Source organism: Myotis brandtii, unplaced genomic scaffold (assembly GCF_000412655.1).
Source record: "Myotis brandtii unplaced genomic scaffold, ASM41265v1 scaffold561, whole genome shotgun sequence".
Lineage (NCBI taxonomy): Eukaryota > Metazoa > Chordata > Mammalia > Chiroptera > Vespertilionidae > Myotis > Myotis brandtii.
The window spans coordinates 1347558-1364463 of NW_005370085.1; the positions used below are offsets into that span (position 1 = coordinate 1347558).

Genomic DNA, 16906 nt, shown 5'->3' on the forward strand with positions numbered 1-16906 from the left:
GTTTTAGAATGTGTAGTAAGTGTGGGCTGGCCTCTGGGATGGAGTAAGGACAGAGGAGCACTTTCCAGCCCTTCACAACAGTGAAATACAGACAGACATGTTTCCCGAGGAGGCGTGGGAAAGCCTCGTGGTGGGAACCAGTGGGCTGCCTCCCTTTGTCTGGAGAAGCCATGTTAGTCTCATGGTCAGTGTCTCCCAGACAAATGATAGAAACTCCTACTTTTGAAAGATTTTAAAAATAGTTTGGAAACTTAATTTCTGGGAAGGCACCTGGGAGAGGCTTCGGTTCTGACCTCTCTTCTTAGTGGTTTTCTCATAGCGAGGCCTCGCCTGCGGCTCCTCCCTCCGAGTGAGAAGAAAGGGCTTCTGTTTTCTCGTTTTTCTGGAAACCAAAGAGGAAAGGAACCTATTGGCTACATCAGCTCCTTGGGGAGCCTTGACAGGGCTCCCGCAGATGGCAGTTCCCACGAGCCTCCGTGTGACTGAGGAGGGGCAGGGGTCAGAGGCCAGAGGGCACAGAAGCCACAGTTTGGCGTCTCCTGGGATGGCTGAGAGGGCCGGGCCGTGCGTGATGGGGACAGGTCCCTACTGTGGACCTCAGGGGCCCTGCTCCACGCTAGGCCCTGCCTACATGGTGGGCAGCACGACGGCCAGGCACTCAGATCTCAGGGAAGGGACTGGAAGAGCCGTTCCCTCTGGGTTGCCCCGGGAGCCATGGTGTTACTCACTCCTCGGCAGCAGAGGTCGTTCCTCACATTGTGACCTTTGATCTTCCAGGTGCCCCTGGTGCAGCACTGTCCCCAGGAGCCACAGGACTCGTTTCATTTGAGACCAAACCTGTATTCCAACTGCGGGAATTTCCCCAACAGCCTCCTGACAGGTGAGTGTGGGCCACCCGCAGCTTCCTCGCTGTTTTGTGTTTTTTTTTAATATATTTTTATTGATTTCAGAGAGGAAGGGAGAGGGAAAGAGAGATAGAAACATCAATGATGAGAATCACTGATCGGCTGCCTCCTGCACGCCCCCCACTGGGGATCGAGCCCACAACCTGGGCATATGCCCTGACCAGGAATCAAACCGGTGACCTCTCGGTTCCTGGGTCAATGCTCAACCGCTGAGCTACACCTGGCTGGGCATTCCTCGCTGTTTTGATTTTGCTGTGTTGGTACAGATTCCATTGCAAGGTCGTGTAAGCGGCAACAACATTAGATAAAGCACAACAGGAAAGTCCCAGCTCGGCTTTTCCTGTGTGAGCGCAGGTGTCCAGCCCAGAGACCGAGGCAGTGAGTCTTTTCTGAAATACTTAGTTTTCCGTGATTGACCACTGTACAGACGGAGAAAGCCTGCAGAATTGGGAGTTGCGTGCCCTGGCTGGTTTGGCTCAGTGGATAGAGCATCGGCCTATGGACCAAAGGGTCCCGGGTTCGATTCCGGTCAAGGGCACATACCCTGGTTGCAGGCTCCTCCCTGGACCGGGCCCTGGTCGGGACTCGTGCAGGAGGCAACCAATCGATGTGTTTCTCTCACGTCGATGTTTCTCTCTGTCTTTCCCTCTCTTTTCCACTTCCTTAAAAATCAGTGGAAAAATATCCTCGAGTGAGGATTAAAAAAAAACAATCAATAAACAAAAAAATAAAGAGCAGTCACCTTTAAAAAAGGGGGCGGGGCATGGGGAGTTGTGGAACTGACTGGGAAGAACGTAGATTCCAGAACAAACTAGGCCTGGAAGTGGCTGGGACACAGAGATCACTGTCCTTCCTGGCTGGGAGGATGACAGGGTAGAGTTTGGGGGTATCATCAGCTTGTTGCCCTCACGCCTCCTAATCCGCCCTGTCGTTCCCTCTTGCTCTTTCTTCCAGAGGACTCGAATTCTGGCCTGTTCAGAGACCTCGGCAGTGAGCTGGAGGGCATGCCCGAGGTCAGTCTGAACATGGACACTTCATTCCCGTTGGAAGAAGAGCTCCAAATTGAGCCGCTGAGCCTGGATGGACTCAACATGTTAAGTGACTCCAGCATGGGCCTGCTTGACCCCTCTGTTGAAGAGACGTTTCGAGCCGACCGACTGTGAATGGAAGGGAATGGGGTGGTCTAATTTATATCTGAACAGCTGAAGTGAAACGGAACAGAACGGAGCCCGCAGCACCCCTGGGCTTTCGTTATCCCGGGCTTCTGACATGGAAAGAACCAATTCCACGGCTCCCAGCTTTGTGATGAGGTCCCACCTCATACACAGTGACTCATCCTGGACCACAGAGCGAGGCCCTGCCTCTCGGGCCTGCGGCGCAGGTGACGCTGTTGCAGGCAGGCTCATTCGGGACTTCCAACGAGCTGGTCATCACCGTGACCATCACCCAGCCGGTCAGTGTGTGAAAGGAAAAAGGTCATGGGCGGAGGCCCAGGAGCACCATGCAGTGCTCAGACCACTGACCCACATCAACACTGAGGAGGGACCGGCTGGTGTGGAGGCAGGTAGGGGCCCCAGGCCTCCACGAGTTGGCTCAGCCTCGAGCGACGGTACCAAAGCCCCAGACGCCTTCTCTGACCCAGCTGTGATGGCTGGGCACCTGCCCGCTGGCGGCAGAGCTATTCAGGGCAGAATCGAGAGCCGCAGCTCTCAGATGCCTTAATTCTAATATGAAGAAGAATTTGCACCAGGAGTCCAAGAGCAGACTCGAGTTGAGCAAGCCGAATGGTAATTTGTTCTCTTCCCATTTATAATCTCCTTTCTGCTGCTTCAGTTCGCCTTTTCCTACGGACAAGAGGAAAAGGAAGACGGTTGTATTCAGTCGCTGAAGGAAAAGCCCCTGGCAGTGGATGAGCCTGAACGAAGGAGCAGTGCTTCTCGGGGACTAGAAGAAAGAAGGGGCCTGCAGGTGTCTCGCAGACACGTGACGTCCTTCAGGCAAGCTCTGGACCAGCCCCAGGTGTGCAGGCCTCTACACACACCACCTGGAGAGGACGGCCGAGGTCTGACGCAGACGCGGCCAGCCGCTGAGCAGCAGCAGAGCGAAGCTCTTGTCTGTGGACCTGGAGTGTTCATGTAACTCCACTGGACCCTCAGCTCCTTGGGGGCAGGCAGGGACTGTGCCTTATTCACCATTGAACCCTCAGTACCAACAAGTGCCTGGCACTGAGCAGGTGCTGTATAACTGCGTGCTGAATGTATGAATGAATGAATGAATGAATGCGTGAAAGAATGAATGCATCTGCCTGCTTAGCAATTAAACAGAAAGATATATGTATTAATGTTTCTACCTTTTTCGTAAAATATAGTAAAGAAAGGTGTAAATTAGAAACATTGAAGTTTGAAATTATGAAACTATTTATTGAACTCAGAATAGAAAGGTAATACAAAAAAAGTTAAAACAAATGCACCTGTGGCCATCACCGCCCCCCTGGATCGCTGCAGCGCCCACCAGGGGGCGGTAGCGCCCACTTTGGGAATCACTGCCTTAGCATAAAAGAGTATTCCAAATTCCCAGTTTCCTCTCACTTAGGCTAGGCCAGCCCCTGACCAGAAACATGGCGGTTGGGTTTGAAGGGAGCAGAGGGGACAGGGCCTGCTGAGCGCCCCTTGGGAGGGGTCTGGGCCGAATCCGGGCAGGGAGGCCAGGCGGAGAGGACGGGCACTAAAGGAGAGGCGAGAGGTGCCAGAACCTTTGCATAGACAGCCACCGCCCTTCCAGAGACACCAGGCGTGTCCCTCCTGAGGGTCACGAGGCGGCTCCCAGCCCAGAGCAGCGAGGCTGTTCTCTGCGGGTCTGAGTCGGACACTGCTGTGCCTCATGGCAGGAGGAGCCCGTCCCAGGGTCCTGGGCGCCAGCCTCTGCAGACCTCGCCCATTCTTTTCCTTCTGCAGAGGCGGTGCCTGCCCTCCGGCCTCTCGAACAGCCCTGGTGGTGAGCAGCTCCATCTTTCTCTGTGACCCCAAGTCTGCCCGCTTCACATCAGCCCCCAGTCCCTGCTGTTGAATTAGGAAATCAAACCAGAGTCCTTGCTGAGGGCTGGCTCAGGAGGGAGCAGCTGGCCTCCCCTTCCCAGCTTTACTCCCAGTTGAACGTCCAGATCCCTGAAAAGATCTGAGAGGGGGGCCGGGGGAGTGACTGGTAAAGTAAAGGGCCTTTCCTTGTGAGGGCACACAGCACCCCATGTGTGCCAGCTCCTGGCTGCCTTCCCTGTGTCCAAGGCCCCCAACATCTGGTCTGGCCTTTCAGACAGAACAGTTCTGATGTTATAAGAGGTTTTTATTAAAAGTGGGGGTCCCAGCATAATTCACTCTGCACAGTGCCTTACCCATGGGGATCATCAGTGTCAACCGGAGTCCTTGCTGAGGGCTGGCTCAGGAGGGAGCAGCTGGCCTCCCCTTCCCAGCTTTATTCCCAGTTGAACGTCCAGATCCCTGAAAAGATCTGAGAGGGGGTCCGGGGGAGTGACTGGTAAAGTAAAGGGCACACAGCACCCCATGTGCCGAAAGAAGCCAGCTCCTGGCTGCCTTCCCCGTGTCCAAGGCCCCCAACATCTGGTCTGGCCTTTCAGACAGAACGGTTCTGATGTTATAAGAGGTTTTTCTTAAAAGTAGGGGTCCCAGCATAATTCACTCTGCACAGTGCCTTACCCATGGGGATCATCAGTGTCGGGGTCCCAGCTCTCTCTGCCTGCGAGGCAGCCCCACCTTATAGCTGGGGACCCCAAGACCTACGTGATGACTTGCGCTGCCCCAGGGGCTTCTGGGAAAAGTGGCTGTTTGGCGGAGTATAATAATGACAATAAGGCTTAGCACTGAATTGAATTTGTCCTTAGGTCCATCAGTCCGATCTTTTCTGTGGGAAGGTTTGGGGCATTATACAACCCACTTTGCTTAGATGGTGGCAAGGACAACCATGGGCAGGTAGTCGCTCTGACCTTCGGCAGGTAAGTCTGCACTCACTGGTGCCTTTAAGACAAGCCAGGTGCAATCCGTGGCCTCCGATGTGGCTGCATTCTAAATATTTTTCAATATTTAGTTTTGTTACAAGAAATCGATGCCTGTACTACTCTCACTTACTAGGAGTTAAACAGCATAGAACTAAAATCTGTCTTTCCATTTTTTCTCTCTGTACGGTTGTGGTTTCTAGGACATGAAGTGTTCGGAGAACATTCTCTTGATCATGTCAAGATGAACATGAATTCTCCTGTCCTGTTTCCGTTCTCCCAAGTCTACTGTATATTCCCTGAGCTGAACGGTTTGTTGTGTATTCCCATCCATTTGCATATTTGAAGACATTTCCAGTTCTGATTCTCGCCGGCTCTTCTGATTCATGCGCAGATGGTTCTGAGCGTGTTTTCATTGCTCATGACGGAACCATCCCAGCAATGAATCAGACTTCCCGCCAGTGTCGTAACTCCCAGGTCCCTTGTCAAACAATATTTAAAGATTGGACTTTGTATAAAGCAGCTTCCAAGTTTTATAATGCATCATTTTACATCTTTCGTAATTAAAAGCACATTGAGGTTGTACCTGCCCTTGGTGTTTTCTTCGGCCTTGAATGTGATGGGTTGGGGGAAAGCCTTCATCCTCGCCACCTCCTGTGCAGCGCAGCCTGCAGTTAGGAATTTCTGGTCCTTGGCTTGACAGGTCCTGCACTGACCTGCTTGTCATGCGTCCCCTCCTGAGAGAAGTTCCAAAAGAAGTAGGGCCAGTGGTTCTGTGGAAGCTGTGAGTATCAGGACAGAGGTTCGTGGCAGTGCCTCAGTGTTCCACCTCCCTCTGCCAGCACCCCTTCCGGACCCCAGTCCTGCCCTCATCTAAACCCCTCCCCCCTGCCCGGCATCTTGGCTCAGTGGTTGACCATCAACCTATGAAGCAGGAGGTCACGGTTCAATTCCTGGTCAAGGCACATGTCCAGGTTGCAGGCTTGATCCCTGATGTGGTGTGTGCAGGAGGCAGCTGATCAATGATTCTCTCTCATCATTGATGCTTCTCTCTCTTCCTCTCCCTTCTTCTCTGAAATCAATAAAAATATCTATATATATAAAAGACTAATGTGCAGATGTCCCCTTGGGAGTTCGACCAGGAGTTCGATCACTCGCTATGATGTGCACTGACCACCAGGGGGAGGCACGGAACAAAGGGAGGCCCCGACTGGCAGCTGGCAGCTGACAGCCAGGGAATGGAGGCCCTGGCTGGCAGCCGGAAGGCCCCGATCGGTCCTGATTGCCGGCCAGGCCTAGGAACCCTACCTGTGCACAAATTTTGTGCACTGGGCCTCTAGTCTATACTAATAAAGGATAATATGCTAATTAGACCAGACGTCTTCCATCCTTCCGGACAAAGCCGGGTCCCGGGTGGTGCCGCCGGGGGTCCTGGGTGCCAGTGGCTGGCCTGGGTGAAGCTGGCCTGGTTCCTGGGTGCCTGCGGCCAGCCAGATGGAGAGAAGCCTGGGTCCCGGGTGCAGGGGCCGAGGCAGAGGCAGTTAGGGGCGATCAGGCAGGCAGGCAAGTGGTCAGGGACGATCAGGCAGGCAGGCAAGCAGTTAAAGGCGATCAGGAAGGCAGGCGACCAGTTAGGAGCCAGAGGTCCCGGATTGCGAGAGGGATGTCCGACTGCCGGTTTAGGCCCGATCCCATGTGGGATCGGTGGTGCAGGCCAGCCTGAGAGAGCCCCCCTGCCCCGCACAAATTTTGTGCACCAGGTTTCTAGTATTTTTAATAAAACTAGTCCCCTGTGGAGGTTCAGCCACGGATGCTCCTTCCTCCAGTGCTCCTCTTCATGGACTGGCCTTTAGCCCTGTCTCCACCTCCCCAAGGATTTGGCTTTGTTTTCTAACTCTGTCCCTCCCTGTTCCCCACGTCCCCGCAGGGTTCACAGGCCTGGCCTAGCCAACGGCCTGAGAGACCACTTTCTCAGCCACACCCACAGCTTGTCACAAAGGTGACTGCTGAAATCTTACCCAGAAGTCCCATCTCTGGCCTAACTTCCTGAGCCATCATCTCTACTTTGATCTACACAGACCCTGTTCTTTGACCCCCACTGAGGATCTATCCCTGTCCCTTTCTCTCCAGCTGCCCATCCTCTCCTGGCGTCCCTTCCTTCCCAGGCCAGTGCACTGGGTCAGTAGCCTCCATGACACCCTTCCTGGCCCCCCTGCTCTGACCCCCGGCCTTTCCCTGTTGGGAGCTCTGCGGAGAGAGACAGCCCCACACTACCCACTGGCTCAGTCCTCCCCTGACAGCCAGGGGCACTCTGACTGCCCCTCAAGGCCCTCATTGTCTCTCTCCACTTGCAGAAATTCCCAGGATCAATTATAAGTATTATCTGTTACTTGAATATGTGCTTTCAAAGAAAGAATGAACAAGTCTTTAGAAGAACTAAATTTGTATGCTACTTGCTACCAAATCTTACTAGGGGTAGGGGCAATGTTTTAGTTAGTTAGTTAGTTAATCCTCACCTGAGGATATTTTTCCATTGATTTTTTTAGAGAGAGTGGAAGAAAGAGGAAAAGACAGAGAAATATCGATGTGAGAGAAACACATCGATTGGTTGCCTCCTGCATGAGCCCCGACCAGGGCCCAGGCCATGGAGCAACCTTGACCGGAATTGAACCAGGGACCCTTTGGTCCGCAGGCTGACGCTCTATCCACTGAGCCAAACGGGCTGGGGCAGGAGGAGTGTTTTAAATTGATCTTTTTTCGGTCCTATTTGCCTAATGAGTGCTGTACCTTTTGCAAGTATGCTGGAATCGAACCTGGGACCCTTTAGTCCGCAGGCCGATGCTCTATCCACTGAGCCAAACAGGTTAGGGCGAGTGTTTTAAATTGATCTTTTTTCGGTCCTGTTTGCCTAATTAGTGCTGTACCTTTTGCAAGTATGGAATTCAGGGTTTGCAATAAGCCAGGTATACAGGATGGGGCAAGGGCAGGTTTACAGTTGTGAGTGTGAAACAGTTTACTCTTGTATTCTTGTTTATTATCGTATTGTTTTCCACACAAACTACTGTAAACCTACTCTTGCCCCACCCTGTATGTGACTGTGTCCTGATGTGGACACTAGATGGAGCTGAGACCATAAGAGTGGCTATTAGGGCTCAAAACAGCCCGATGGATCTACCGGGGACTCTCAAACTTGGCCTTTAGCCGGGTTGGCACTGGTGTTGGTTAGAAATGCATTCTATGATGGCACAGTATAAACAGGCCTCTCTCGTGAGCATCCCCTGTGGATGGACATGTGAGCACATCACATGTCCCTCATGCAACCTGAGAGGCAGGCTTCTTGGGCTGACAGATGAGGAAGCCGAGCCGAGAGGCTCAGTCCCTGGCTGAACACGGAGCACAGGCTCTGACTCCCAGGCGCTTCCTCCACACCTGCCACAGGTCTCCGCCCCCAGCCGGACCCCCAGGGCGATGCAGGGCCCCCTCCCACGGAGGGAACCGTCCCGGGAGGAAGATGCCTGAGTGAGAGGTGCTGGCCAAGGAGCAAAGGAATTTATCTTCCAGACTTTTTTTTTTTTTAAGAAAAGACTTTGCTTTTATAATTGTAGGGCATGCTCATTATAAGAAATTCATGCCTGACCCACATGGCTCAGTGGTTGAGCATTGGACCTATGAGCTGGGGGCGGGGGGAGGGGGTCATCACGGTTCAATTCCTGATCAGGGCACTTGCCTGGGTTGCAGGCTCCATCCACAGTAGGGAGCGTGCAGGAGGCAGCCAATCAATGATTCTCTCTCATCATTGATGTTTCTATCTCTCTCTTCCTGTAGCTTTCTCTCTGAAATCAAATATATATATTTTAAATATATTTTTATTGATTTCAGAGAGGAAGGGAGAAGGAGAGAGAGATAGAAACATCAATGATGAGAGAGAATCATTGATTGGCTGCCTCCTGCACGCTCCCTACTGTGGATGGAGCCTGCAACCCAGGCAAGTGCCCTGATCAGGAATTGAACCGTGATGACCCCCTCCCCCCGCCCCCAGCTCATAGGTCCAATGCTCAACCACTGAGCCATGTGGGTCAGGCATGAATTTCTTATAATGAGCATGCCCTACAATTATAAAAGCAAAGTCTTTTCTTAAAAAAAAAAAAAGTCTGGAAGATAAATTCCTTTGCTCCTTGGCCAGCACCTCTCACTCAGGCATCTTCCTCCCGGGACGGTTCCCTCCGTGGGAGGGGGCCCTGTCCTGCACGCCCCCACTGGGGATCGAGCCTGCAACCCGGGCATATGCCCTGACCGGGAATCGAACCGGTGGCCTCTTGGTTCCTGGGGCAACACTCAACTGCTGAGCCACACCCGGCTGGGCTATTTTTTTTTTTTTTTAAGAAATTCATCTAACACTAAAGTTTATGACGGTATTGGAGATACCTCCTTCCGCATGTATTCAGAGAAAGGGGCAAGTAAATGGATGAACATTTTTACCAAAAAAAAAGGACACAAATACAAGGTCTTTTTGGAAAAAGTATTTAAATTCAACCGAACAAAAAGGAAGCCTAAATGAATCTAGAAACTGCCAAACTGCAAATAATTGTGCTTCTTCACTGTTTCTCCGAAAGGAAGGAAAACTACCAAGAGGCTGGATTCAGTCTTTAAACCTGTTTCAACTGTAGATGGCACCTCTAGACAGCCTGCGACTTCGGGTGAGGAAATGAGCTCACCCACTTCCTCCCTCCTGCCCCCTCCCCGGGCTGTGGGTTCTTGTTTTCACATTGTCAGGGTTTGTGCTGTTTGCATCCTGTCCTGTAGCCATCCTTCCCGCCATTGTTTGGCCCCAGGTCATTGTGTGCGGATCGCCTGCCCTGCCCGCTGCCAGTCCTTCATGGGCTTCCCAGGCCCCCATTCCAGATTCTTTTTTTTTTTTAAATGTATTTTATTGATTTTTTACAGAGAGGAAGGGAGAGGGATAGAGAGCCAGAAACATCGATGAGAGAGAAACATCGATCAGCTGCCTCCTGCACACTCCCCACTGGGGATGTGCCCGCAACCAAGGTACATGCCCTTGACCGGAATCGAACCCGGGACCCTTCAGTCTGCAGGCCAACGCTCTATCCGCTGAGCCAAACCGGCCAGGGCCAGATTCTTTATTTATTATTATTATTTTTGTGTGTGTGAATCCTCACCCAAGGATATTTTTCCATTGATTTTTAGAGAGAGAGTAGAAGGAAGGAGAGAGAAACATCGATGTGAGAGAAACATAGATGGGTTGCCTCCCGCACACGCCAGGGCCGGGGATTGAGTCTGCAACTGAGGTGTGTGCCCTTGACTGGAATTGAACCTGGGACCCTTCAGACTGCGGGCCAACGCTCTGTCCACTGAGCCACACCGGCCAGGGCGTGAGTTCTTCATTTTGATTTTACCTCTTGGCCTCCTTGGCTTTGCCAGGGAGGAGGCGATAAGAAGGGCTGTGCGGGTCACAGCGACGGGGGTGCAGCTCCTGGGCTGTGAGGTTGGAGACCTGAACCCTGAAATGGGGGAGGGCATGCTGTGAAGTCGGCTGATTTGTGCCCAGTGAAACTGGCATCGATCCGCAGGGTAGGGGTGAGCACTACACTGTTCTTTATTTTGATTTTACCTCTTGGCCTCCTTGACTTTGCCATTGAGGAGGCGATGAGAAGGGCTGTTCGGGTCACAGCGACAGGGGTGCAGCTCCTGGGCTGTGAGGTTGGAGACCCGAACCCCGAAATGGGGGAGGGCGTGCTGTGAAGTCCGCTGATTTGTGCCCAGTGAAGCTGGCATCGATCCGCAGGGTAGGGGTGAGCACTACACTTTTCAATATGACTCTTTGCTGAAAACGGAGTCTTAACCTTGTGTTTGGTGACACAGAGTTGAAGTTTTAGAATTTGGAAAGAAATGTGTGAGGGGCCCAGAGAGGACTGTGTTCAAAGAAAGGACATTCCGGGCTCCTAGCAAGGGGACCTCTATGGCCAGCTGCCCCCCAACAGCTACCTTAACTACCCCGACCCCCCATTTCATCCCCTGACGGCAGCGCCCTCTCCCATCTGCACTAAAAAGCCAACTTCTCCTTCAAGGCCTGGGCCCAGGGACACCGCCTCTGTGAGCCCCGCTGTGAGGTTTGGATTATTGTTTGACAAGTATTTCCTTCCTCTCCCTCCCACGGTGGGAATAGTGGACCTCCAGGGCCTTTTCTGTTTGTTTGTTTTGTTAACCCTCACAGGAGGATATTTCTCCATTGATTTTTAGAGAGAGTGGAAGGGAGGGGAGAGACAGAGAGAGACACATCAATTGGTTGCCTCCTGCACGTACCCCAACCAGAGCCTGCAACCAAGGTATGTTCCCCTGACCGGAATCAAACGCAGGACCCTTGAGTCCGCAGGCCAACGCTCTATCCACTGAGCCAACCGGCCAGGGCTCCTCCTGGGCTTTTGCCCTTGGGCTGTGCTCCGGGACTGACGTGCCACTGAGGCGTTTGGAGATGAGACCTGGCGCAAAGCCACGACAGGGGCTGGATGGCAGAGCTGGTCCTCTTGGGCTTCTGCCGTTGCCAGGAGCGCATGTCCCTGCTGTGCAGCCCACTAGTTCCGGGAGAAGGAGAGACAGGGAACACTTCCACCAAACCCACGCCCGGGGGCCAGGCCGGCCAGGCCCAGCTGAAATTGGCAGGGCTGTCCCAGTGAATCAGCAGACACAGCCACAAATAAAGGCTCCTGCCAGGAAGCCATGCGCTGTGGGTCATTGGTGACGTGGCCTTGTTGAGGCAGCGGCTGACTGATAACCTCTGCTTCCTCTGTTGTGTTTGAGGTGCACTTTGTTCCCACAGCTTCATTAACTAGGGGCTGGTTGTGTTGTAGAAACTCTGCCCCCACCATTGCCGTCCCCTCCCCCCCACCACCACCACTCACACACCTCGGCCTGTGAGCAGCGTGAGGCAAAGACTATCTGATTCAGCCCTAGCCCATTTGGCTCCACGAATAGAGCGTCAGCCTGCGGACCGAAGGGACCTGAGTTCGATTCCCGTCAAGGGCACGTACCTCGGTTGCAGGCTCCTCACTGGTCAGGGCGTGTGCGGGAGGCAACCAATCGATGTGTTCCTCTCACATCGATGTTTCTCTCTGTCTTGCCCTCTCTCTTTCACTCTTCCTGAAAATCAATGGAAAAATATACTCAGGTGAGGATGTACCAAAAACAAAAAAAAGGCTATTTGATTCAGTTCTGAAGGGCACCCCATGTCATCCTCTCCATCTGCCCTCTCTCTAGGACAGCCCGGAGTGAGTGCAGAGCCCAAGGCCTCTGCTCCCAGGACTCACCTGCAAGCTTGGACCAGAAGGTTCGAAAGCCCTAAGCTTCGGTGCCCACCCCTAGGGAACCCGCTCAGGGCGCAGCCGCCACTTTCCTAGCCGGCTAAGGAGGGACAGGCAGGAGACCCTGGTAAGTGCACCAGGGGAGCGGGAGCAGGGAGAAGGCGAGCTCTTTGTCCAGCTGACCTGCAGTGCCCAGGGGGTAAGTGCCCTCTCACTCACAGCACAGACCTGCCTGGGGAACGGGCACGGGGAGCCGGAACTCGGGGACCGTGAGGGGCAGCTGCAGGCTGTATCCCCAGCTCTGCCCACCAGCATCTTGTGTGCTAATCTAGATTCCACCTGGCCTAGTTTCCTTAAAAGTTACCATCCAAACCAGGATGCTCTTGAGAGTGAAAGATAATAATAATAATGGTGCCAGGCCCCAGCCGGTTTGGCTCAGTGGATAGAGCATCAGCCTGCAGACCCAAGGGACCTGGGAACAAAGGGACCCAAGTTCGATTCCGGTCAAGGGCACATACGTCAGTTGCAGGCTCCTCCCCCGCCCAGGCCCTGGTCAGGGCTCATGCAGGAAGCAACCAATCGATGTGTTTCTCTCACATCAATGTTTCTGTCTTTCCCTCTCTTGTCCACTCTCTCTAAAAAGCAATGGAAAAATATCCTTGGGTGAGGATTAAAAAAATAAATATAATAGTTACTCAAAAATACATGTTCTCTGACAGCATACATGCTGGAGGTGGGGAATGGAGCTTTCACTACTTCCTGAAGTTTCCATCTGCAGCATCTTTATGTTTGTAGAGCTCTTGGCCTGGTGTCTGGGTGGGGTGTGTGTGACAGGAATAACAGGCAAATGGCTTCCAGAGTCCAGTGAAATTTTAGAGGAAACAGAGGATAAAGGGGCTGGGGTGGTTTTACAGGGGAGAGGCAAGCTGGCTTGCAGGAGGAAAGGACAGGGGTCCAGACCCCAGAGAGTTGTCTTGGGCATGGGAAGAGGGCCAAGAGCTCATGAGAGCAATTGAACATAGTTTTCTCCACAAACAGAGGGCCCCTGTCTGCGCCCCCACCCTCCTGCTAAGGAGCTGGATGGTGAACCAGTGTGGCCAGGGGACCGGCGCCCTCCCCGGGCTTCTGGATGCGCCAGCTTCCTGGCTCAGGAGCCTCGGGCCATCCTCAAGTGATGCTTGTGCACCTGCCGGAAGCCTGGCCTTGTGAGGCCTGAACCCCCCTAACTGCTTTCTGCAGGGGCTTCCTCTCCCTCCACTGCAGGGGCCGGTTTTAGAGCCGCAGGCACAGCCATGCCACCTGGAGGCTGCCTGGGCCCTGCCCTCCCCATAGCCAGGATGGCACAGACCCCGTCCCCTGCGATGCCGGCTTGATCCACTTGGCCAATCAGACGTTGTTTCCCAGGAATTTGAAGCACGAATGGGGGTCGTTGGAATTGAGCCACATTAGTGACCTTGGCCTGGAGAGAAGGTTCTGGGCAAGGCCCCCGAGGGGCCACCGTCCTGTCAGGAGCCTGGCTGTTGAGCAGCTCCTCGGAGTCAGTGGGTCACCCTCTAATTTCCTTGTACGTTTCCCGGAGCCAAGACTTGCTTCAGCCGCCTCCGAAGTCGGGACCTCCCGGGAGCAGCCTGGGCCCCCCAGCAGCTCTGTCCCGGCCCCGGCCTGGGGTGCCAGCCTTCCGTCCGGGCTCCTGTCCCTGTAACTCTGCCTTCTCTGATCCGGCAGTGGCAGTGGTAGCCAGTAAAACGTGTCACTTTTTAATCCAGGTTTGTTGTGTTTTTTTTAAATATTTTTATTGATTTCAGAGAGCTAATCCAGGTTTGTTTGTTTGTTTTTAATATTTTTATTGATTTCAGAGAGGAAGGGAGAGGGAGAGAGAAATAGAAACATCAATGATGAGAGAATCACTGGCCGCTGCCTCCTGCACACCCCACACTTGGGATTGAGCCCGAGCCGCTGCCTCCTGCACGCCCCACACTTGGGATTGAGCCCGCAACCCAGGCATGTGCCCCTGGCCGGAATCGAACCCAGGACCCTTCAGTCCGCAGGCCGACACTCTACTCACTGAGCCAAACCGGCTAAGGCAATCCAGGTTCTTTCTGAAGATAGATGACCTCCCTGGCCAAGCTTTGGGCAACTTCCGGTGTTACCCCATCACACACCTCTCGCCACTGCAAGCAGTGCAGCTTAACCACTTCCCACCCGGCAAACACCAGCTGTGCGGGATGCTAGCGCGGCTCCACGGACAGGCTGCTGGAGGGGTCTGGCTGCTGAAACAGCGACAAGACGTCTTCACTGAAGGGTCTTTAAAGTGCCACCCACTTCCAGAAGGTTGACGTGGTCATCAGCGTTTCTCAAACTTGTTTGACCTCTGAATCCTTTGGTGAGGCTGGCATTCTGTGGATCATCCTGGGAAAGTCATGGAAACAGGAAGGATGAGGGCAGGATGCGGGAGAGGATTAGACGTTGAAAGGAGCAAAAGAGGGGACGGGATGGAGCAAAAACTGAGGAGGAGCACAAGGGAAGGAGGAGAGGGCACCCCGAGTTCCCAGCATGGAGGCCCCAGTGGGCCAGGCTCGGGGAGGTCTGAGAGATGCGAAGTGACCACCAAAGAAGCCACATCTGAGACTTTAATATTAACTAGAGAGAGGGGGCTACTGCCTGGATAGAGGACCCCCTTTCCTCCCACTGCCTGGTAGAAACTGTTTGGGGTGCTCAGCCCAGCATGAGCTGACCAGCAGCCTCTAGTCTGCAAGTTGACTTTTTAGTTTTGTTTTTTTTTCAATTCAAAAATGTCTGGCTGGTCATCTAGTTTGTGTGAATGAGAGTGTGGCTCACCAATGCGAGCTTGGTAAAATGTCTTTGGCAAAATGATCACTATTTGCAAAGGACATGGTTCTAAGCCGGAAAGCTTGAAGAAAATCAGATTTAAAACCACAAGAGATAATAACTGAAATCAGTCATGTGATTATGTAAGAATTAATGGTGAAAGATTGAATCAAGATGGCAGCTTGAGCGCTCGTTCCAACCACCATTCCAGCCCAGCCCTCTAAACATGACCGAAAAAATGTGTTTAACAAATCCATCATAAGGCCCTGCTGGCATGGCTCAGTGGTTGAGCGTCGACCTATGAACCAGGAGGTCACGGTTCAATTCCTGGTCAGGGCACATGCCAGGTTGTGGGCTCGATCCCCAGTGTGGGGCATGCAGGAGGCAGCCAATTAATGATTCTCTCTCATCATTGATTTTTCTATCTCTCTCTCCCTTCCTCTCTCTGAAATCAATAATAAATTTTTTAAAAGTCCATCATAGGGCTAGAAACTACTCATTACCAGGAATTATGAGGAATAAAGAATGCTAGAAAGTTAAAGGCAAGTAAATGGAATTGAGTCCAAGGTAAAGATCTAACCACAAATGCTCAGAAAACGACACCTGTAAAGAGAGGGGCTGGCCCTAGGGATGTGCCAAGTGCAGGGAAGGCCCAGGGCTGATGACTGGTGAGGTGTGGTGAGGGCTTGCCCCTCCCCCTCCCACTGCACCAAGTCGCCAGCAACAGATGGACTAGCAGACAGCAGAGAGATAAGGACAAACTTGGGGAGCTCATTTACCACAAGGGTGGCGGGACACAGGACTCATTTCCTTCATAAACAATGAGCCCTTTATCAGTAAGATAAAGACCAACAGCCAACAGAAAGAAAGGAGCCAAGACGGTGTCAGTAAGTTCACAGAGAAAGACATGCCAATAACTGGTCCCCACTCGATTCTGGGTCTCACTCATCATTAAAGAAATGCTAATTAAAACAGTGAGAGGCATAGGGTTCACTTTTAGCCAAGATTTGGGAAGATTGTGGATGCTCAGGGTGGTGAGGGTGTGGAGAAACAGAGCTCATATACCCTGCTACACTAGAGGCCCGGTGCACGAAAATTCATGCACTCGGGTGGGTCCCTCAGCCCAGCCTGCGCCCTCTCATAGTCCGGATCCCTCAGGGGATGTCCGACTGACGGCTTAGGCCTGCTCCCCGGGGGATCGGGCTTAAGCTGGCCGTCAGACATCCTTCTGGCAGCCCGCGAGCCCTCGGGGGATGGCCCACTCCCTGCAAGGAACGGGCCTAAGCTGTTAGTCAAACATCCTTAGCGCTGCTGTGGAGAGGCTCCCACCACCGCCGCTGTGCTGGTCAGCCATGAGCCCACTTCTGGCTGAGCAGCGCTCCCCCTGTGGAAGCGCACTGACCACCAGGGGGCAGCTCCTGCGATGAGCATCTGCTCCCTGGTGGTCAGTGCGCGTCATAGTGCCCAGTTGTTCCTGGTTGTTTTGCCGTTAGGGTCAATTTGCATATTACCCTTTTAAGGCCGATGCTTTATCCACTGAGCCAAACCAGTTAGGGCCAGAATTCTTTTTTGTTTGTTTGTTTATTTGTTTTGTTTGTTGTTTGTTAATCCTCACCCGAGGATAATTTTCCACTGATTTTTAGGGAGAATGGAAGAGAGTAGGAAAGACATAGAGAAACACTGATGTGATAGAAATACATTGATTGGTTGCCTCTTACATGCACCCCATCTAGGACTGGGGCCGGGGAGGAGCCTGCAACCAAGGTACGTGTCCTTGATTAGAATAAAACTCGGAACCTTTTGGTCCACAGGCCGACGCTCTATCCACTGAGCCAAACCAGTTAGGGCCA

General features: G+C 52.9%; 1 protein-coding gene across 1 annotated transcript in view; it reads left to right on the forward strand.

Annotated features, from left to right (window-relative positions):
* The window catches only part of CRTC3 (CREB regulated transcription coactivator 3), a 101521-nt gene extending 98312 nt beyond the window's left edge, over positions 1 to 3209 (forward strand). The window contains exons 14-15 of the mRNA XM_014549590.1: positions 778 to 880; positions 1860 to 3209. Coding sequence (XP_014405076.1) covers positions 778 to 880; positions 1860 to 2068 — 312 coding nt within the window. The 3' untranslated portion in view covers positions 2069 to 3209. The remainder of the gene's footprint in view (positions 1 to 777; positions 881 to 1859) is intronic.
* Positions 3210 to 16906: the final 13697 nt, after the last annotated feature.